At 49.0% G+C, this 21,929-nt stretch overlaps 1 protein-coding gene across 1 annotated transcript in view; it reads right to left on the bottom strand.

The window, feature by feature from the left end:
- The window catches only part of IGDCC3 (immunoglobulin superfamily DCC subclass member 3), a 100,910-nt gene that overhangs the window by 37,967 nt on the left and 41,014 nt on the right, over window positions 1-21,929 (bottom strand). Inside the window, exons 3-4 of the mRNA XM_027714795.2 lie at window positions 6,310-6,454; window positions 3,489-3,619 (exon numbers count right to left, since the gene is read on the bottom strand). Of these exons, the coding sequence (XP_027570596.2) occupies window positions 3,489-3,619; window positions 6,310-6,454 (276 nt within the window). The remainder of the gene's footprint in view (window positions 1-3,488; window positions 3,620-6,309; window positions 6,455-21,929) is intronic.

Raw genomic sequence — 21,929 nt, 5'->3', positions numbered from 1 at the left:
CAGGAGCTAAACAGGGAGCGATAAAGTGACTCCGAGTTCATGTGTAAATGGGCAAAATCCAAGAAAAATCACCGTGTCAGTGTGACTTAAGAGCTGACTTTCTCACTAAATGCATTTCACTGCAAGCCATAAAATGCAGATTTTTTGATGAGAACCAGAATGCACAATAAATTCATATGACCGGCTGGTTAACCCCAAGAGATCCGAAAAACAATACCTTCCCCTCAGTACCTCAGAGTGCCTTTAAAACCCATGTAGATTTATTGTTCTAAATCACAATACTAAATGTTCACGCTTAGAATAATACGGTATTATCAGCGTATTATATAGCGATTTCAATATTTCAAAACACAGAGAAATGAAATGAATTGTCCAAGGTCACCGAAGAATATCAGCAAATGGGAGCTGAGATCAAAGAAGAATTTATAAAACACACTATTCTGACAATAAAGTGTTTTAATAATCTCACTCTGATTTATACTCTGAGTCCTAAGCAGACATTCAGGTTTTGGGGTGTGGGCTCAGCTCCCTGAGTCTGGGCAAACCCTGCCCAGCTCTGGAAGTGGCACTGCTGCTCACCTTCTCCTGCAAAGGCCATGGAATGATTCCGTAGCTTTGCTGCTGAGCCCAATGTCCATGACAGTGCCAGCTCCAGGGGTAGATGGGACAGTGATCCAGCAGGGATGCTGCAGTCAGACATCAGCACCATGCACAGGGGCCGACCATGCCCCACCATCAAGGAGGAGGTTTCCTTCTACAACCAGAACAGCCCTTTGATGCAGGGTTGGGGAGGAAAGAGTGACAAAACGAGGGACTTGTGGCAGGGGAGCGCTGCTGGAGCACAACAGGGGTCAGGGCAGCACAGGGGGGATTTATTCTGAAAGGGAAAAAGGCTCTAATGATGCCCGTGGTCCCCAGGGACTCCACCAGCAGCAATCGAGGTGAGGACTGGGAGGTCCCCGGCACCGCCAGCAGTGACAGGTACTCCAGCAGGGACGGGAGCGTCGCCTGCCAGATCTTGATCAAAAGGACAGCAGCAGAGAGAGATGCAGCTCACACTGGGAAGGTGTCAGCACAGAGAGGCAGGCAGCCCCTCGGGAGCAGCTCTGCTAAGCAGGCACTTGAAAATAATCAATCAGCAGGACTGGAAGACATCCCCGCACCGCTCGCTGCTGGCAGCCCTGCAACCAGGGAGGGGAGGGAAAGCACTTCAAGCAGGCTCCTTCATCCCCCACAGGCAGCCACCCTCCTCTTCCTCTCCAGCCAGGGTGTGGCAATGCCCTGCAGGGCACACAGCCTTCCAGAGCCCATCTTCATCCTCTCCCTCCTCTCTCCCCAGTCAGGGCTTGGTTGGAAACCCCAGGCAGGTAGGCTTAGTGCTTCTCTCTGGGCAAAGCAATGGCTGAAGTTGCTGCCCTGTTAGGAAAAGAGGGAGCCCTCCTGCCGTGATGAAGAGCAGAGAGAACCATTCCCTTCACCCCATGACACAAGTGGGAGGTGACATAAAGATTTGCAAGAATACTGGTTTATCCCACCATGCCAAACTCCACGTGCACAGCACCCCTTACATTAGCTCAGTATTTACTGACACAACACCCACACCAGTGAAACAATGTCTCTGTGCCACCTCTGTGGTTCACCACAGCCTCCCTTGCTGTGCCAAAGCCTGGGGTTCACATGCTAACACATACCTGCTGCCCTGGTCTAACAGATATTTGTGTGCTCTTAGCAAACACCACAGAGCACAAACCTTTTCCATGGAGGTTTAACCCACTGCAACGGGTTTTTCATGCAAATGTCCCATTACAGCAGCTTTGCTGACATGCAGGCATTGAAGCATGATCCAAACCCTTCAACAGACACTTATACATGGTGCCTGTATCCATCATCCAACTGCTTTAAGGAAGAGAAAAAAACCACAAATGTTTCACAGACAGGAAACCTGGAAAATATCCATCTGAAATGAGGGATGGTCAGATGAGAACAACTAGTGCTTTCTGCCCTGCGAGAAATAATAACTCAGGCCAGTAAACTGACACAAAGAACTTCACCACGTCGATAATTTACTGTTCTTTTTTCCCTCCACGTGGCTACTGTTCAAATAGATCAAGAAAACAGATAAGTAACAGGCACCAAAAGCTCCCAGGTCTTTCAGAACCAGTTAACCTGCTTTCTTTGCCCGTCAGAGTTGATACACACAGCATCACTCTTCCCTCAGCTTCACCCCATTTCACACGCGCAGTTTTTTCACTGCTGGCAGAGGCTCATCCGACACTCAGTAGAGGTGTTAAGTCTTGCTCCAGAACCACTGGCCAGGCAGCGTTTTGGAGGGTGATGGGGAGCTGTGAGATGTAACTGTAGGTTGACAAGCCTGGGTATCAGCAATTATGTATATCTGATGGACAGGAGGATTGCAGCTCGAGGGAAAGACCTTTTGCTGCACATAAAAAAAGCTCAAGGAGAAGCACACACCCAACCAGCCCTGTGCAGATTTCCCTTGCCTCTTATCTCCAAAGATGTAATCTACATTTCCACAAGGAATTTGGAATGTCTCCCACTGGAGAGCCATGGATGTATCACCACTGTTGTCACAGGGGAGCACAGCGGGTACCCAGAATCTTAGGGGGGTTCTGACTCGGAGTCCTGTATCTCAGAGCTCACCCTGCCAGCAGGACACAGCCACAATTTGCAGTGACTACTTCTTTGGCACTTTTATCTTCCCTGAAGGTAACCCCCAAGTGCCCTGACATCTAGGAGAAGGAAGCTGTCCTGTTTTCATACAAGGATGTTGAACAGATGAAAGGCATTTCTAACAGGGCACAAAGGTGTCATTCACTCCTGGCTGCTTGATCGTCACACCCCACCTTGGGCAGCAAGAAGCCAAACAGCAAGTATGTGATTTTGGCCTTTTTTGCGGGGAGGAGACCATAAGGCACCAGTATTTCCTCAGCTGAAGCTTTCTGAGGTGAAAACCTATTTCATTCACTGACTTCAAATGCGGATAAAGAACCAAGTCAAAACTCAGCCTGGGGTGCTCAGGGTTTCTCCTTCTCATCTTCCAAAGGAAGGTTAGGTTGCTTCAGTCCATGCAATGCTAATAGCCTACAATTCCCTTATTAAATAAAGAATTGATCACCCTGTGTGCTGCAATTACTTCCAGAGTGGGCGGGTCTCATAAGGAAATGATGAATCGTCCATGTTTCCAAAAGAATTTATTTAATGTAAAGCTGCTGTAACTCAATTTTCTCACTGTCCTCCTTCCATCCAGAAACTGGCACTAATTTACAGGCAAAGAGACAGATTTATCTGCTATCAAATGGACTGATCTGGCAGGAACTAATAACAATCCAGAACACAGGAGGTGTTACGACTGGACAGAGGAATGCCTCTCAGTGCTGTCAGCCTGCAGCTCTCCCAAACTGTCCTGGTTCAGAACAGCAGCGGAAAGAAGACAGAGAGGCAGCCAGGACAGTGTAGCTGGTACTAACCTGACACGGTGAGTCGGGCCTCCCGGCTGAACTTCACATTAGCGATATTGGTGGCAACGCAGTGAAATATCCCACTGTCTTCTGCTCTCAGTCCCGTTATCTGGAGAACCCCCTTGGGAAGCAGTGTGTACCTGTGGGAGGAGAAAAGCAGAAACAAAAGCTTGCAAAGCAGGGCACGATGTGACAGCAGGCTGCACTCCCATCCAGGTGAGGCAGGTTGGCTCCCACATCCCAGTGTGGAGGTGCCAACACACCAAGGGATGTGGCCCCCGCAGGCCGAACCCACGCCTGTCACTGCATCAGTACTTTTATAGATACATGAGCCTCTGGTCTTCTTTAAGGGGGGTATGTTCCCTTTCTTTATCTCCTGCTGCATCCTTGAGAAATGATGACTTTTGCTGGGAGGCTACAAAGTAAATGCTTCCTATTTAACCTGTGGAAAAGCTCTGGCAGTGCATTTTCACATGAACACAGGTGACATGGGATTTATCATGACGTGGGAATTATCACTCATCAGCTGCAGCACAGAGACCATGGACAAGCATCAGGAGAAGTCTGTGCTCCACACTCCCCAACTCCAGGTCGAGCTCTCAAATCCACATGACCTTGAAACCTCACAGGCATTAAAAGGTGTGTTTAAAATAAACACTGAGCGGGCAAATGTAAACATCAATAAATATTTCATATCTTTAAAACACGGGTACATTTAAATCACGCGTGCATACACACATACATGTACACATACATTGCAGGTTGCTTGGCAACCACGTGTTTAAATTGGCTGGTAGTAAGCCATTACACCGTGATGAGTTAATAATCCATTTCCGTCTGGAAGATGCAGAATATCTTTTCCATATCAGCATATGGTTAAGTGCCTATAACCTGCTCCCCGTGCCGGGTTCCAAACGTGCGGCTCCGTGTCGGCGGCAGTGTGACAGCAATCAGTTTTACACGGCCCGAAGTTGATTGCAATCTCTCTGGGACTTTAAAATGCCCATTGTTTTGGATGAATTATACCACAAGAAGCCCTCGTTTTTGTTAACAATCTGCCCACAGCATTAGAAGATTCAATTCCAAAGCTATTATCCTGCCTTCAAAGCCTCCGAGTGCAAGACTCGGCATACAAATTTATATACACTTTATACGCAGAAATGCACCAGGCGTGATTAATGCAGAAATCCAATTCAGTTAGAGAAGCAACTCTCATCACCCAGGCTCTGGTGTCAGAGATTAATCTACTGAGCTGACAATAAAAAACCTCCCCAGTAACTTTACTCCTTCGAAAAGCCAAATCTGTTCAAAATCAGGACACGAATGTAGCGAAACTGCTCCTAGCCCATGAGCCCCAGGGCCTGGGCAAGGTCCCTGTCCTGGAGGAGAACCAGCAGGGATGAGATCAGCTTGGAGCTCTCTGGGTTGGAGAAAAGTCTTGACTTCTTGGTCTTGGAGCTCCTCAGCCTTGGAGAAAAGAAGTCCTAGTCACATTCAAGTCCCTGCCATATCCCTGACCATCTCCACACCTGTGTCCCTGAGATCAAATGCAAAGGATCAGTGATGCATGGAGGACTTCATCTGTCCTGCTACATCTCATCAGGATGCCACAAGGCATCAGGCCCTGTTCTCTGACCCTTACTTCTGCTGATGCCACCTCGGATCAGTCATCCTGCTCTACCACATCCCCAGCTCAGCACCTGTATGAGTAAGAATCCTTCAGAGGAGATCAAGCTTAACAAATCAACCCTGTGCTGGGCTAAAAAGAACTCAGATGAAAAACGCAAGGAAAAACAAAACCTGACAGTTGCAGTTTTCCACAGCAGATTTGGGCCTCTTGGGTCCTTCTACTGTAAGTTCACCGCCACGCTGAAAAGGTCAGGCATTGTTCCAGCCCTCGTGTTTTCTCCTGCCTCCAAAGAACCCAAACACGTTCGGCTGCAGAACTGACATTTTTAAGAATAGGGGCTTTCAGGAAAGTATTTACAGCTTCCTGGTTTCGCCTGTTCCCAAGGCACGGGCGTCAATCCGCGATCGAGGTGTGCGGTGACCGATTGTCTCCCGCCATCGGGTGTGCGGCTCCCGAGCTCCAGCTGGGATTCCTGGAGGCTGCCGGCACAGAGCACGTGTTTCCTGCCACCTGTCCCACGCCGCTCCGAGGATCAAACCCTGATGAGGGATGTTTCCTATGCGAAGGGAGAGCCTGTCAAACACAGGAAGTGGCGACGTGCTACTCCGGGTCTAGGTTGGGAAGGGAGGCAGCTGGAGTTTCTCTTTAGGAGAACTGCTTTGGATATGGCAGCCCATGGTTCCATGGAATGCTCTCTGCAGTTGCCACACACAAGGCAGTCCACCTGGGAAGGAAAGTCTAATAGCCACAGTGTAATTCAGCACTTGCAAGAGTTCAGTACATGGAAGGTCCTAAGTCATGGATCTGGCTCAGAATGAGTTACATAAAATGGAGCCACGGAGGGATGATGGATGCCAAAGCTACTCAGCTTTTTGAGGACTGCTGGGCAGGTTCTTCAAGCTGGAAAACAAAACTGAAGGAGGGTTGATCATGGAGGATCAGTGCAAGATCTTCAAAATCAGCTAATGGGCTTTATCTACCTCTCCTGGGAGATGCCAGTACTTCTGTATGGTGTTTGGTCAGAGCGAGCCCAGAAAAGCCACAACATTAAGGGAAAGAGTCTTCCACAGCAGAAACACTGGCCAAGACCCTCAGCCCAGGTTAGTTGTCTCTGAGCACAACTGTGAAAGCAATAGCAAGCCTGGCCACTCTCTTGCACCTGGAGAAAGGCCAGCAGCACATGGCTTGGACATGTCCTACCTTTCGTTGTCTGTGTTGACCGGCATGCTGTTCTTATGCCATAGGATGACCGGCTCAGGCAAGCCATGGATCTGGCACTGGAATCTTGCTACACCACCTTCCTCCACCACTGCGTTCTGAGGGTGGATGTGGAAGTCGGACATCGCTGGAAGGCAAAAAGAGAGACAAAATTATTCACATGTGAAGAGAGATCCACAACCAGAAGATGTCAACAACTTCACATGACCTAGAAACACCCTAATTTCCCAGAGCTAGCAAATGGGATTGTAATGCAAGAGCAGAAGGCTGGTTTGCAGCTTAACATTCTGCACGGACAAACAGGACTAGTGGCAAGTTCTTGATATCTGCCTGCCTCTGCACAACCAGAACAGGAGGCCATGCTCCATGACCCACATGGTTCTCAGTGAGGTCTATGGGACCAGCAAGATACACAGCCACTGCACTGGCACGCAACAGAGGTCATTCTCAACAGCTTGAGCAGGTTTTGGACCTACATCAGAAAAGAGACGTAGATTCTTTATGTTGCTGCCAGTGTCTTAGGTACATTGTAAATATCCTTCTGATGTGCACAGCTTGATTCCTGAACTCACTTTGTTTAAATACCTTGACCAGGAGAGCTCTCCAGCACCTTGGTAAAACCTACAACCTTTGATTTCCATCTCTCTTTGCATGTGCTCACGTTCATCGCATGCTCTGCCTTCCAGCACTGCAGAAGGAACAGCCACATCCCTCCGATGTGGAGCAACAGGGTTCAGCTGACAGAGAGAGCAGCTGCCAAGAGCTCAGCAAAGTGAGGCTTCTGGGGTTGGGACCACCCAACAGCAAATGACACATCCCACCACGCAGGATAAATACAGACCAGCCTGCTCCAGCACAGCCACAGCTGTAACCATCATGTGGAAAGACTCTGGCATGCTGTTAGAGCTACATAAATAATACCACAATTATTACTATTAATTAATTGGAAGGTGCTGCCTGTTGACTCCGCAATAAACATATTCGAAGCTAATAAACATCCCAGTGGTTCTTTAGCTCATGATTCATTTAAAGTGCTGCATCCACGGGGAGATCTCTCACATTATCCTAGAAAATAAAGTCCAAGAGAGATTTTGCTTCACCGCCCCAGCCCGATGACGCCCTTCTCCCAATCAAGAAAGCCTCGTCCCCTTTTACATGCATCAAGTGTAATGACTATAGCTCTGCTAAGGTACAAGCTGCCTGTGTGTCAGGGCAGCTTAATCATTCATCTGCAAACTGCAGTCGGGCTCAGGCAGATGGGAGATGGCCATTAGCAATCATACATTAAATATGTGTTGCATTAACCTACGCTGCTCCCGCAACCACCGCTCTCCACCCTCTGACGGCAGATTTGTTAAGCTGATGGAGCAACACGGAGCAAAGCCCTGGTCCCGCACGGCCATAGGGTTGGGATGGGTTTGTAGCCATGAGGGTGGGATGGGCAGCCAGCCCCACACTGGGATGCACCAATGGGAGCAGGATCAGGGGTGGCTGTGCGATGCTCCGGCCAGATGGGAACACACCAGCACAAGGCGAAAGATCAGAGAAAATTGTATTTCCCTTTCCCAGGATGAAAGCTAATGCAATTATCCTCTCTGGTAAAAGATGGAGCCCAATGGTGCAATGGCAATTTACCCAATTCACATAAATTTAGCCTTGAAATGAGACTGATCATGTCCCAGAGCACTCAGCCATGTGGGAAGGAGCCCAAAGGCTGCTGCGGGGGTCTCCCATACCAGGTGATCCCTCTTCCAAGGTGGAAAGGGATGCTTCAAAAAATGGGGGATCCAGGGGTGCTTGCAGCAGGAGAGCTCAAGGAAGCCTGCAGGGAGACCCAGGCCAGGGTGAGCGTCTTGCAGCCAAAGCATATGAACCCTCACCAAAAAATGAATCCAAGAATTAATGAGAATGATGCAAAGCTCTTTAATAAAGAAAAAAAAAAGAGGGATTCAAATGCCTGCAGGAAAATTCCTTTCAAATGTACAGATGCTCAGTGCTGAGGTTTTTCAGTGGCTGACAGGGTTGATAAGAAGAGGGAGGTGTGAATGAGAACAGCCCCGGCACAGATTTCGCTCTGCTGGCTACAGAATTCACTGCCATTCCTTTATTTCAATAATATCACCTCTTATAGGTAAAACTGCAGCAATAACCTCTACTCTTAAAGACACCAGTATTAATATTTATCATGAATAAAACATGGCAAGTTATAAATAATTCAGTTATGAGGATGTTAAGTAAAATATTACTCTTCAACGACCCTATAATGTGGCTTTGAAGCACAGTTTTATGTTAAATGCCTAGGAAACACTGTGACCCTTGCCAAGACCAGCTGGTTTGCAGAAGATGCATTAAAAATTCATGCACTGAGCTACAAAATGCTATTTTTAAAACAGGCTTACGAGTTTATTTACAGTTGCAGAAACAAAAGACTTTTGGAGTATCCCTTGTAAAACAACAACAAAACTTCCACGTAAGTGATCAGCTGGTGTTTTCAGCCTGGGAATAAATCACCGGGTGGAAGGAGAGGAGAGGGACAGGAGCTCAACTGCTTTACAGGGTATTGCTTGGAGGGGCTAAGTCTCTGCCGACCCAGGTGAGGTTTTTATACGCCTCCCAACTGATTGTAACAAACTCATGGAGCAGAGTGCTTTGCTCCTGTTTGTCACTTGTCTTTCCTCAGCGAGAGCCAGGACCTCTGTTATCCGCCGGGCACTATTGTTCCAGCTGCCATGGAGAGGAGCTGCGCCAGCCCGAGTGGGGTTGGCCAGCAGCCAGGGAGCTGCAGCTCATTTCTATGCTAATGGCCATAATAATTTTAAAAATAAATACATGCAATCACAGTGTTCACCCGCGAGCTCCTAAGAGGGGAGGCTCTCTCTAATCCATCTGCCCGCAGTCTCCGCTATCCGGCAAGACAGCATCCACGTGCCAGTGGCAGGATTGGTGCCGCCCCAGGCCCTTTTCACCATCATCAGAGGGGGTGAATGCCACCCTGTTCCCATCAAACTTCCCTCTGCCATCTCCAGGTGTCATCAAGCCATAAAAACAACATAAATCACAAGCACACTCATTGCTCCACACTGACACTCCAAGCCGTGGTGTCTTGGTGCTTTTGCTTCCACCTCACCTGGATATGGCCACGGTACACAGAGATTGGCACAGGGCAGGGAGAAAAAAAAAGGGCTCGCAGCAGATGAGGAATGGTCCTGGCAGCCTTCCTACACTGCAGGCATGGGAGAGCCTCCTCCCAAAAGATGTTGGCCAAGGCTAGCTTCAGATTGAGCTGTCTACAGCCACACTGACACATGAGGTAGAGGAGTTACTCCTCATCCCTTCTTCCCTCATGTTATAGGATCCTCACCTAGGAGGAGATTGGATCAGAGGTGAGGCTCTTCCCTAAAGAGAACCTGATGCTTGGGATCATCCACCACCTAACCCCCACTGGGACGCAGTCCCTGATGACACATCCTATGGATGCAGTGCAGGTGAGCTCTTATGCTCATCCATATTCACAGAGGTTTCATTCTGGGGTCTGCTCTAATCAAAGCACAAACACTTTCTCCATCCCAACAGACCCTGTGGAAAGGCCAACTGAATAAAAATGAAAATAAGTATTGAGTGAAATTTTCTCTACTCCATAAAAAACTAAATTGAAACCATTAGTGGCCAATCCTTTTTTGCTCAGTACAGCATCAGTGTTAAGCCAGAGATTGACCCAGATTTGATATAGAAAAAGAAAACATTAACTTGGTATGTCAAAGCAAATCCCAGGCCTTTAGAATCATTAAAACACAAACATTGTGCAGGCACAAGGAGAGGAGGAAGACTTGAAAGGTTCAGTGCCAAGCATGGTGTTAGGAGAGCTTTTGGGAAGCCCAGCTAGTTCTGCAATCACATTGCCTTTTGCTTTTAAATTACTTATGGGGAAACAGAGACCCAGGTTGGTTCTGACACAGAAGGATGCTGGGGATGGCCGACCATCCTCACCACCATGGATGACACACAGTCCACAAACAGCCCTCAAGTGAAGACCCTTTCTTCACGTTTCTGCCACCAACCTGTTTAATTCAAACCTTAAAATGCCTCAAAGTTAATACAGTATAAGGAAGAAGAGCTTTATGAGATATGTCTCCAGTACCTGGGCTTCCAGATGCCCCTGTCAAGGGCAGGCTTTGTTAGCTCCTTTACAGCTGAGGACAGTGAAAATCTGGGAGGCAAATGATTTGCCCAGTGCAAGAGAACAAGCCACAGGCAAGTAGACCCCTTCCAAGACTGGCTTCACCCCAGTGATGGCGACAGCTGTTGATTTTCATACTAAATTTCCCTATTTACTAAAAAATTGAATTTCCCCTCAGGTGACCAGAAGTCAGGGTTGTTTCTAAAACACGACTACCATGTCAATTAAACCCAAACTTGAACCACTCTCAAATCAGGCTGAGAGCTCCAGCAGAACCAACCTTCACGATCTGTGAGATTTACTGAGCACCTAACTCCTTCCCAAATGTTTTCCCTGCGAGCCACCAGCACCAAGGCAAGCAGAGGGATTAAATTTTCCATTCCCTCTTGTCTTAGGAGACCTTCACCATTAAGTTAGTAACCAGCCAGGGAATATTTTCAAAGAAGTCAGCAGGTGAACACAGGTCCCTCATTTGTCCCTTCCACACTCTGGAAATGGAGGATTCTCCTGCAAAAAAGAGCCAGCACAAAAGATGGGGGGCGTATAGACACCACAAATCCCATCCTCTCCTCTCTCCCCCCTGCCTTCCAACAGTGGCGCCTTCCCAAGTCTCTCAGAAAAAAGACACCGCATCTTCTTTCTCTACATTTTTTTTTCCTTTAAATTTTAAAAATTGCATTTTTATGAAGCTAAAATAAAAGCCCACGTCACGCCAGCCCGGTGGCTACTCCAGCTGCAGAGCAGCCTCTGTGCCTGCGAGCCGGCCCTGCGTGTCTAATGACGCTTTTGTGCGAGGTTGTTGCTGAACTGCCATGAGCCCAATTTTGAATGCAAGTTGCTTTGTGCATAGTGAAGCGTGAACAACAGCGCCGCCCATTTATCTATTTAATTCTCCAGGAGTAGCAGGAGCGGGGCCCTCCGCTCACATCTAAAGGGAAGAAAAATCGCCTTTCTCTCAGCTCTGGAAAAGGAGGGAAAATATTAAAGAGCAGCCATGCCTCTCCCAGCACAGAAGAAAATCCTCTCTGCCCCTGCCCACTAATCATAGCAGGGGAAAATCCCAAATCTCTATTGTCCACACTGGGCCTCAGATCTCAAAAGAAAATGGGCTGCAAGACTCAGGAGAGTTTGAAGCAAGGAAAACCTTTTGGAGGAATGCAGCTCATTTAAGAGGAACCAAAATACACGGTGAGATGAGAGAGGGAGGACAACCCAACCTCGCTCTGTGTACAGATGAACAGGGAAAGAAGGTCAGTCTTGCACACTTTTTATTTGGAATATTTGCAAACAAATGCTCATTCCTCTTTTGCTTTGGCTGTTGTTTTCTCCCCCTGAAGCTGACAGGATCACTCAGAGCAGGGATGGAGGATGACCCAGGCTCTGCCCTCTCTGCATTTTGTATCCTCATGTCTCTAGTTTTCACATGCAATCCAAGTTGAGTGGAATAATTTAAACAAGGTTGAGAAGATATCACATCAGATGGACTTCTCTGGTTGAGGAACAAAGTCTGTCTCCACCTGGCCTGTTGTTTTCCCTTGTCCTATGCCCCTGGGACAGGGATGAAAGAGAGACAACCAAGATAATGCCTTGCAGTGGGACACAGCAGCTGCCCACAGAAGGGAACATGCAACAGATATTTTACAAGAGGAGAGTGGAAAAAAAAATCTACTACCTTATGACTCCAGTCCACCAGGAGGCAAATTGCTGCCTGATCTGGGACTGTGGTTTCTCAATTTTTTGTATAACATGTGAGATGTCTGTGAGCCAAATCCAGCCCAGGTCACCTCCCCACCTCACAGCAATGAACAGCCCCGATGGACCCTGCTGACCCATGATTTACTGTTGGTTTTGTTGCTTTGAGAAACAGAAAAAAGCACAGAGCCCTGTGGGGGCTGCTTCTGTGTGGAGATGATAAATATCCTGTGAAAGTAATGAACACATCTCCACTGCATGCAGAGCAGGGGTCGGAGGAAACATCCTCAAGGGGTCCCTGGTTGCTCTATCCGCCCTGCACAAGCAAAGGACCAGGGTTGGGAGGAGGACAATGGGTTCTCCCTGGAAAAGTCCCTGCAGGGACTTGTGGCACCTGGAAAATCTTTGAATGCCTGTGCTGCAGCTCCACTCCTCTTCCTGAGGTTCCATTGAATGTGCTCCACATCACCAGCACACCCAGCCTCTCCTGCACAATCACACACCTCCAGGCCCATCTCCCAGTCCTAAAGAATATTTAGCATATTCATGGTATTGACTATAGCTCACTTATTGGAAAAATAACTACAGCACCATCAGTTGCTGATGCAGGGGTACTCTGCCATAAGTGGGAAAGATTTTTGTCTGGATAAATGCAGCCTCTGCATCATGCATGGAAAAGAACAGGAGCTATACACTCCAAAGGCTGCTTTATACTGAAAAACCTCACAATTTCTATAAAACTCACAAAATGCTGCTCTGCTGGAGAGAGACTGTGCCCACACTGTCCCAGTACAGCATGCCAGGGAGTGTCCCCAATATCCGACACCCTGTCACAGTTGTTGTCATGACTTGGGGGGACAGAGCTGCCAATGCCAGAACAACCCCCTGAGAGCATCTAGCCTTCACCACGCTCTCCCTCATGCAGCAGCACTGCCCAAATGTTGCCTGCTCAGATCCAAGACCTCCTGCAATGTGGCTGCAGCCAGAAATCATCCCAGCCTGGAAGTAAGAGCAGTGAGTTCCCGTGCATTGGCACTAATGCCCTCGATGGGAGTCACCAGGGCATCCTCAGACATTTCCAATAAACCTACTGGTCACTTTAGAGGCAGGCAAAAAATGACACCCATGGTCACAACCCAAATCCAACATCATCCCTGGAGTACCAATGGCGCACTTTACACACGAGGCAACGCTGCTCCTTATAAACCACTTTGAAAGATGGATCTTGGCAATCCCATGGATCAAATTTACCACTTTCCTCCATGCTCAGAGCAGGCAGCAGCATCCCACTGTGTCACCTGCTATGCAGAGCAGCACGACAGGCAGCCCAGGGTGGTTATTCATCTTCCAGCACCCTCTTGTTTTGCAGGGGAATTGACTAATAAACAGCCCCTTTAGCGCTCTCAAATTGGTTTCAGGGAGAGAAGAAGTTTCTGGTGAAGAGGGAGGCATTGCTGGGAGAGACCTTTATCAGGGAGCTCTATTGCAGTAATTTTTCAAGACGAAATTGCTCCCTGGCTCGTGACAGCATTTAGTGTATCCTGAGGCGACCATTTGTGAAGGCAAACCTGTGGTCCTGCCGCCCTGCTGCTGGAGGGAAGGGGGAGTATTAAATGTCATAAACAACTCTTAATTTGCCAGGGCAGGCTGCACATGGGGCTGGTGATTCTGCAGTGCAGGAGGAAGTTATCTGTCAACAGCACAGTGCTCCAGCACCGAGGGTGATCCTGGCTGGGCAACACTGGCTGCTGTGACACCTGCCCAGAGGTGCAAGGGCTCCTCTGGTTTTGTGGGGTGACTTTTTAAGAAACCCCAGCATCACACAAGGCTCCCCCCCGCCAAAGCAGGGCACCCTCCAGCATCACAAGAAGATGCTCCCTCCTGTTGCATCCACAGCAACAGCTTCTTCAGGACTTTCCTCCGAAGCACATGTTCGCTCTTTGCAAAATGCTGATGATTTATCCCACTCAAGTGCCCCTGCAGACCCCTGAAATAATGAGAAAATGAAGGGCAAGCTGTCCGCAAGCCTCTGGGAGAGGCTGGCTCGGTGAGGGCAGAGCAAAGCATGCAGCACACTGCCAGCAGGCAGGTCTCTCCTGCCAGATTCCCATCCAGAGCTCCTCGTGTTTTTCCTACTCCGACACACACAATTAAGACAAATTACATAGTTACCATTTTGATTTGTTGCACAATAACGATGTTTTCCATCTCTCTCCCAAATATTGATGGAGACGGTACAAGAGGAAGCTCCCACACAGCTGGTTTTGGCCCTGGACCACTTTGTTTGCAGCCAACTCCTTCCGATATCGAGCCTGGACGAGCAATCCTGCTTTTTATCAGCTCGGAGAGGCAGCGAGCCAACCAAGCACGAGGTATTATCCTGCTCCACCGCAGCCCTCACAACGCCTCTGGGTAGAACCATCCCTGCTCAGACCTCCCTGAGCAAAGCCAGAGGCTTCCCTGCTTTTCTGTGCTCACCAACGAGCGCGCACTTTGTTTCGGCATCTCCGGAGGCACCAGTGGAATCCAGAAAAGAAGGTGAAGGCAAGGAAGCTTTTCATCACGTCTGCCCACGGAAATGCCATCAGCCTCGCTCTCAGACAGGGAGCTGTCCTGATTTACAGGCTAATGAATTTTAAATGAGATGCATTTTTTAATTTTTTGTTGTCAGCCCCCATTTTTCTGCCAGCAATCATTCCAGTAATAGCTTTAAATTTTCAGCATCTGTTTTTACCAGCTCTCTTGTAATTAGTTTACTAATGTATTTCATTGCGCCTTTGTTATTTTCAGAGAATTACTTCATTCCCAGCTATCAGAGATAGTGCACTTCAGTCTATAAGGAGTTTGGCCTTTGTTCCCTCGTGGTTATTCACATGGGGGAAGATGGCTCAGTGAATGACAAGCCTTTCTATCACTACACATTCTCCATTTAATGTCTTTATACTGGCTCATTAATTACCACAGAAAACTCCTTTCCGAATGGAACCTGTGATTTATAGAAGACTTGGGCAAGGTGCCATTTTTATCAGGCCGACAGCAAACAGCCCCAGTGCCAGTAATTCACTCTTCATTTTCCCTTCTGCTGCAGCAGGGTCAGCCCTGCCACGGTCAGAGCTTTGCCTGGGCAAGGGAGCTCAGTGAGCGCTCAGTGCTGCTGAGCCACGATCACCACGCTGCTCCTGCATGGCTGGGACAGCCAAGTCCATGGAAAATTGAGTTGTGATTCTGTGAAATCTGGTGGTCCAACGTGTGGCACAAAGTATCTTGGCAAAAACCCAAGCACAGCACAGAGACACACTCTGGCCTTTGTGACAGAACAGGCAGAGATGATGGACTCTGTGGTACCCAGACACACCTCTGCATTGTGTCCCATCGCACAGCAGGTCTGAGTCCCAGCTGTATCCCTCAGACTCTAAAACATCACAGACTTGCAGAGCTCCCAGCACACACAGTCCAGACAGGGGGAAGAGCTGCCCAAAGACACAAAGTAAAGGCTCCCTGTGGGCCCACAGCAGCCAGAGCACGGGGGAAAGGCGGCTGTGGGAGTACCCCAAACAACAGTCTCTCTGTCCGATGGAAATTAAGTTCAAATCCTTCAGAACAGTCTGCCTTTCACCACGTCCATACTCTGTGCCGAGCATGATAAACTGCTCTCCTTCTTAATTAAGGAATGAAATAGAGGTGGGAATGGTGCATACGCTGACTAAAGAAGTTACACAAATAGAAAAGTAATCACAAAAAGGTGGATTTCCATCTCCTGACACAGAGGAGCTGCCTCACACCATTGCAAGAGAAAAACACAGCCTCTCCTGTGCACAGGGGAAGGAGACAGAAGAAACCAAAGGATTGCAGCATAGACCTGTAACAAGTGGGGCACAGAGTTAGCATTACAAAGGACTGCTTTAAAGCTCCTTTCTGTCCATTTTAACTCTGATTTTCACTCAAATACAGGTGGATTTCCCAAATGCTGAAAGCTCCTCTGCTTCTATCCCTTGGTGTTGAGCACAGATACTGCGTTCCGATGTTGTCCAATCCAGATTGAAGGTGTTACTATAAAAGACGTAGGAAGGACTGAACCACCGTGATCCTGAGAAAATCCAGGTTCCTGCCAGGTCTGCTTTTCCTCCTAGCAGCAGCTAAGCCGTTAGCTGTCATCCCATCCCTGTGGCTGAGTTACATATATAAACTCCTGTTTGCTCCTTGGCAATAGCAACAGCTTCCTATTTTGCTGGCAGCAATCCAGGGGAAATTCAAGCTGAATTACAGCCATTCTTCAGAAAATAGGCCAAATCCACGAAAGCGGGACACATGACCGCAGACGTAGAGCTCGTCCTTTTTTTCTATTTATTTCGTGGCGAGAAGCCCCGTTGGCTGAAAATAGCTTATCTCTGGAAGTCCCCGCTTTCCGTTGGCGGCTGCCGCTCCTGGCTGCCAGCCAAGCCATTACCACCTCAAAGAGAAAGTTCAGAGCTCCGGCGAATCGGCCCCACAGTACAGGACGTGCGGTTTGATGTTTTCACCGATTTCTCTCCGGGAGCTTGGAGGAGACGGGGATTGTGTTTCTGTGCACGAGCCAGCGAGTGTTAACTCCTTTGCTGCGCCTCCACTGGGATGGTTCTACTTGGGGCTGTACCCCAGCATCGCCTGTCAGTGTACACACAGTGGGGGTGTACGTGTGCACATGTGATAGGAAGAAACTCTTCCCTGGGAGGGTGGGGAGGCCCTGGCACAGGTTGCCCAGAGAAGTTGTGGCTGCCCCATCCCTGGAAGTGTCCAAAGCCATGTTGGATGGTGCTTGGAGCAACCTGGTCTAGTAGAAGGTGTCCCTGCCCGTGCAAAGGGGTTGGAAGTAGATGATCTTTAAGGTCCCTTCCAACCCAAGCCATTCTAGGATTCTATGATTCTATAATACAGCACAGGTGGAAACATAGGCTGGATTCCGTGAGCCAGATACTCACTCCCACAACAAGGTGAGAGCTTACATTCCATGCCGGGTCCATGTGAAGCAGCCCCTCTATCCAAAAGCACCTCTGCACCCACAGAGAGTCCTCTCTCCTCCCTCCACACCTCACAGCATCCTAAATACGACTGGGAGACACATCACCATCCTGACAGACAAACACAAGCGAGGACACAGGAGAATGGTTAAAGATAAGAAGGATGTGGAGGATGGTCACGCAGAGGAAGGAAGTAATACCATAGTTACCACCAATCTCACCATCTTTATCTTCCTCACTATCACCAGACCATCACTGAACCCAAGGAGCAGGGACACATTCCAGGAAACAGCTCTCCAGGGAGCACTGGCTTCTTGTTGATAAGAAGCGGAGAGGCTTATCTTCCAAACCCACCGTGACACCTCACCCCGGGCCTGGTTTATCAAATTAAACTCATTACCTCTGAGGATTTGTTGAAAAGAGGTGGCAGGAGAAGAGTGGTGGGTCAAGGAGACAACGCTCCCGTCACCCCGTGGTGCTGCTCCTGGTTCAGCACATCCTCACGGGCACGTGCCGGGAAGTGGTGGCTGGTGGGACAACACTGCCTGTGCAATCACCACCAGCACTAAACCATCCCAGAGCATCACGTCAGGGAAGCAAACTGTCAGGAAGAGGAGGCACACTGAGTTCTTGAGAGGTTGTCACATGGCTCTGCACTTCACTGCACCCACAGCCTCACCACATTAGGCTGCACTGGCGTCATTTCTGCACGAGATGGTTTACAAGAGCAGGTTTCTGTGTGGTAGAAAGACAACCTCACTGTGCCCATGGATTGCGATGTGTCATCATCCAACCTCTGTCCTGTGCCACAACCAAATACAGAATTTTGCATATGCAAATCTCTTACTGGCAAGGAGAAACACCCAAGTCCTTTCTGTGGGGAATTGTTAAAACAAACAGTCAAGAAAAATAAAATTTCAGCTTGGAGCACTTTGCTAAGGCATTCAGATATATGCTTCAGTTTTGGGGTTTTTTTTTTGCTTTTTTTATCATGGGTTAGATAAACACCAGTCACCTCAGGTGGTGTCTGTCCTCTCTTTGCAAAGACCATTGGTACTGTTTATGGGAATAGGATACAACGAGAAACCCTGGGTAACATGAGGCGAGGGCCATGAGGCTCAGGAAGCCTTTGAAGAACATAATTCCTGAGGGATGCTCCCGGATGGGATAACTATCAGCTTGCAGGGCTACAAGGAGGGGGTCTATCGATTTGTCGGGAGGAGAAGAGGTGGGAAGAGCCTGCATTATTTCCTACTGCGGAATCTGAAAATATTTTACCCAAATGTTTGTGCTTCTGCCTGTGTTTGTGCATCCTGAAATGCACTTGGGCAGGTCAGGTGGGCAGGCTGCCAGACTCCCAAAGTAGTGGTTCCCTGATGAGGAGATACAGATTCTCCTGTGACTCCCACCACCTAAGCCCTCTGCAAATGCACCAAGCCCCTGCGCCCTCCACCTATCTCCACCTATCCTACCAAACAACCCCTGGCAGCAAAATTCAGCATCATGGACAAAAGACAACAGGAGATGCTGAAAAGAAACCCAGCACCCGATGCCCAGCCTGGAGAATGGCTCAGTGCTGCACCTCCTGCTGAAGGAGGAAGAGTTAGAGGGCAGGTTGGACTCTCAAGCAGCCACACAATCCAAATTTAAATATCACTATTTGCCTTCAAAGACTCTCAGTGATGGGACAGCCAGACAGACCTGCAACTACCTGGGACTCCTCTGTCCTCCACCTGAATGGAGGGGTTGCAGGGAGGCATTTTTAGTGACTTTGAGCTCTGAACTCAAGCTCTGCCCTGGTTTTCCCAGCACATTGGGGAAACCAGAGCCAAAGCTCTGTAAGGCTGACCTTCAGGGTGCCCCCGCAGGGATGCTCAGGCCATCCTGGACCGAGCCTGGGGCATCAGTCCTCTCCCTCCTCCTGAAATCTGCATTTTCACCAGAAACAACACTTCCACCCCAAAACAGGCACTTTTCTGGCATTAACTAGAGAGATGACAACTTGGTAACAAACAGGTGATCATAGCACAGACTGTTAAAGACCCAAAAAACTGCTGGGACACCCAAAATATTCAGGATGGTGATTAAATCTATCTTAACAAAACCTTGTGGCACATAATGGCCCCTCAGGAGACCCACTGTGATACCCTAACGACTTGTTTATGTGACCAAATTGTCCAAGAGGATACTCCACGTGGGTGTGTGTGCTCATGGGACTGTGTACCCCACTTGCACATTCAGGCACAGAGTAGAAGACAGGAGATAGCAAAGTCTGTGAGATATGGCACCAGGCAGGAGCATCCTCATGGAAAACATCGTCAGCAACTTCACAGCCCTCCCCACCACGAAACAAAATAAATAAATAAAGAGAGCTGCAGGAATTAGCTGTGAGGGTGACAGCGCTGAAGGAAAATGAAAGCAGAAAGGGGGTAAGAAAAAAACATCCAGCCCAGCTCGCTCGCTTTTGTGTTCTCACACAATGGGGCCCGTCAGCTCCGGAGCCTCCGCAAGCCATCACCCGCCATCTGGCACCGGGGCTGGGCCGCTAATGGGAGGCCCCGGCGCCCCAGCTGACTCCCAGAGCCACGGGGGAAATCAAGCTGATGAGCTCCCCACATTAAGCCATCTAAATTAATGCAGATGCGTGGCCTGCTCGCGAGAACTTGGGCGGGTGAAGGGCGGCCAGGGGAGCGCTGAGAGGCGGCACGGACCCGGAGCCACAGCCCAGCGCCGTGTCCAGCGGGGCGGGAGCTGCGAGAGCCACCCTCGGTCATCTGCGAGAGGAATTGTTGGCGACGGGAGCTGGAAGCGCTGCCCTTTTCATCCAGCGCAGGCAGCTGGGCTGAGAGATGCACAATCCCGGCCAGATGCAAATTCTGCAGCGGCGGGGACGGCCCAGATTAACACCGACGGCGCGCTCAGAACCAGCCTCGTTAACTAATGTCCCTGGAATGCCCTAATGGAGCAGATCGGCCGGGAAACTGCTGTGCACGGGGGACGCGCAGAGGAGGGGATGGAGATGTCGATAGCAGTGCTCAGGAGCAGGTTCGACAGCGGCACCCGCTGCCCACGAGCAGCCCCGCTGGCTTTGGCAGGGTGGAGCCCAGAGGACTCATGTCCCAAAGGAAAATTTACTGCCACGAATGTCTGATTTCCCTAAACACTAGGGACTGAATAAGGATGCAGAGTCCGGCACTGGATCACAAGGGAAAATTCAGTGCTGTCCTGGTGCAGCAAAGGGCTGGCTGAGCACCTTGTCAAGGACACGAGGTTCAGCTCCAGCCCTTCCCTTGCCAGTTGTTGGATGAGGATTGAGAAGAGAACCACAAGGGACTACGGATGTACAGTGCTCCCAAGGCATGGAAATGTGTGTTGAAGAGCCCATCTCCAGCCCAGGGGGATATGCAATCCTTCCGTGCTCTAACACAGCTGTGCCTCCAAAAGCTCTCGGGTGCTACCCTGGGGATGGCTGGATGCTGAACCATGTCTGACGCAGGTCTGATCTCCCTGAAGGGACTCAGCTCTGGCTTGGAGCATGCACAAAGATCTGCCCCCTCCATCTGGGTGCAAACAGAAAAGTCAGCCTTCAGGAAGGGATTTTGTTTCTCCTCTTTGTCACCAGCTTCAGAGAACTGATGGGAACCCAGTTCCTGAAAGGAGCACCACTCATCACCAGTGCCAAAAAATAGCCACATACCTCCCCCAGGGTGAACTCAACCAGCAGAGACCTCCAGGGAATCATTAAAACAAACCTCAGACCAAGCAAAACCCAAGCCTTTAACAACTGAGGCACATTTCAGCATCCCCAGGTCCAGCTGCTGTTGCACAGCCCAGGGAACCTCCGGGGGTGGCAGCGATGCCTTGCAACAAGCAGGTATTTGGGGATCCATCACTGTCACTGACAGCTGAGCTCCCACTTATAGCACCAAGGGTAAACCCAGATCCTTTCTAATGACTTTGGATTCATAACCTATTCCTACAGATGGAGAATTTTACTCCCAAATGCACCGAGACCCACACAGCGGCAGCTTGAGTGATTACGGTCTCTGCTATCATTTGCAGGGAGGCAGAAACACCCCCCATTTACCTAAAGGGGAGGGTGGTAGCATATGGTGAGCGTAGGTTACACTCAGCCCCAGGAGCAAAGCTGGAGCCCTTGCACAGCTCACACTGCCTCTGAATGGTGTTTCAGGTCCGTAACATCCCACTAGAAGGGAAGCAGAATTTTTGCTGGGGTAGGAGAAGGGCAGAAAACATCTCCATGCAATTAATTTGCTTCCAAATTCAAGCTAGTTGAAATAATCTGTTGGTAAACACAAAGCACCACTGGGATAACAGCTGAGTAGAGGCTTATATTAAACAAGCATCTTCAGATGAAAATATCACTCATCTAAAAGGCATCACCATTCATTCATGCTCAATAAAACACAAAATGGTTACAGATAGAGCTGATGGAAAATGAGAGAGAGAAATGGAAGCAAAGGTAAAGCTGCCGGGCAGGAAGCAGCAAAAGGAGAAGAAGAAAAAAAAATTATCACCATGAAGAGGTTGATTTAGCATTCTGCTCTAGGAGAAATTTCAAAAGCAGGTTTTAATATCTGATAAAACTTCAATGCTGGTTGCCATGCTGCCTGATGGAAGCACAGAAGGGTACTAATAGCCCTGGCATACGACACGATAAAACATTTTAAGTCGCATAACTTCACTTGGACTTGCCACTTTTCAGGCCGTTTTAC

This window comes from Pipra filicauda, unplaced genomic scaffold (genome assembly GCF_003945595.2).
Source record: "Pipra filicauda isolate LSUMZ 115617 unplaced genomic scaffold, ASM394559v2 scaffold70_size2993248_pilon, whole genome shotgun sequence".
Taxonomy (NCBI): Eukaryota; Metazoa; Chordata; class Aves; order Passeriformes; family Pipridae; genus Pipra; species Pipra filicauda.
Note: the sequence above shows the minus strand (reverse complement) of the source record. Positions and strands in the feature narration are given on the sequence as shown.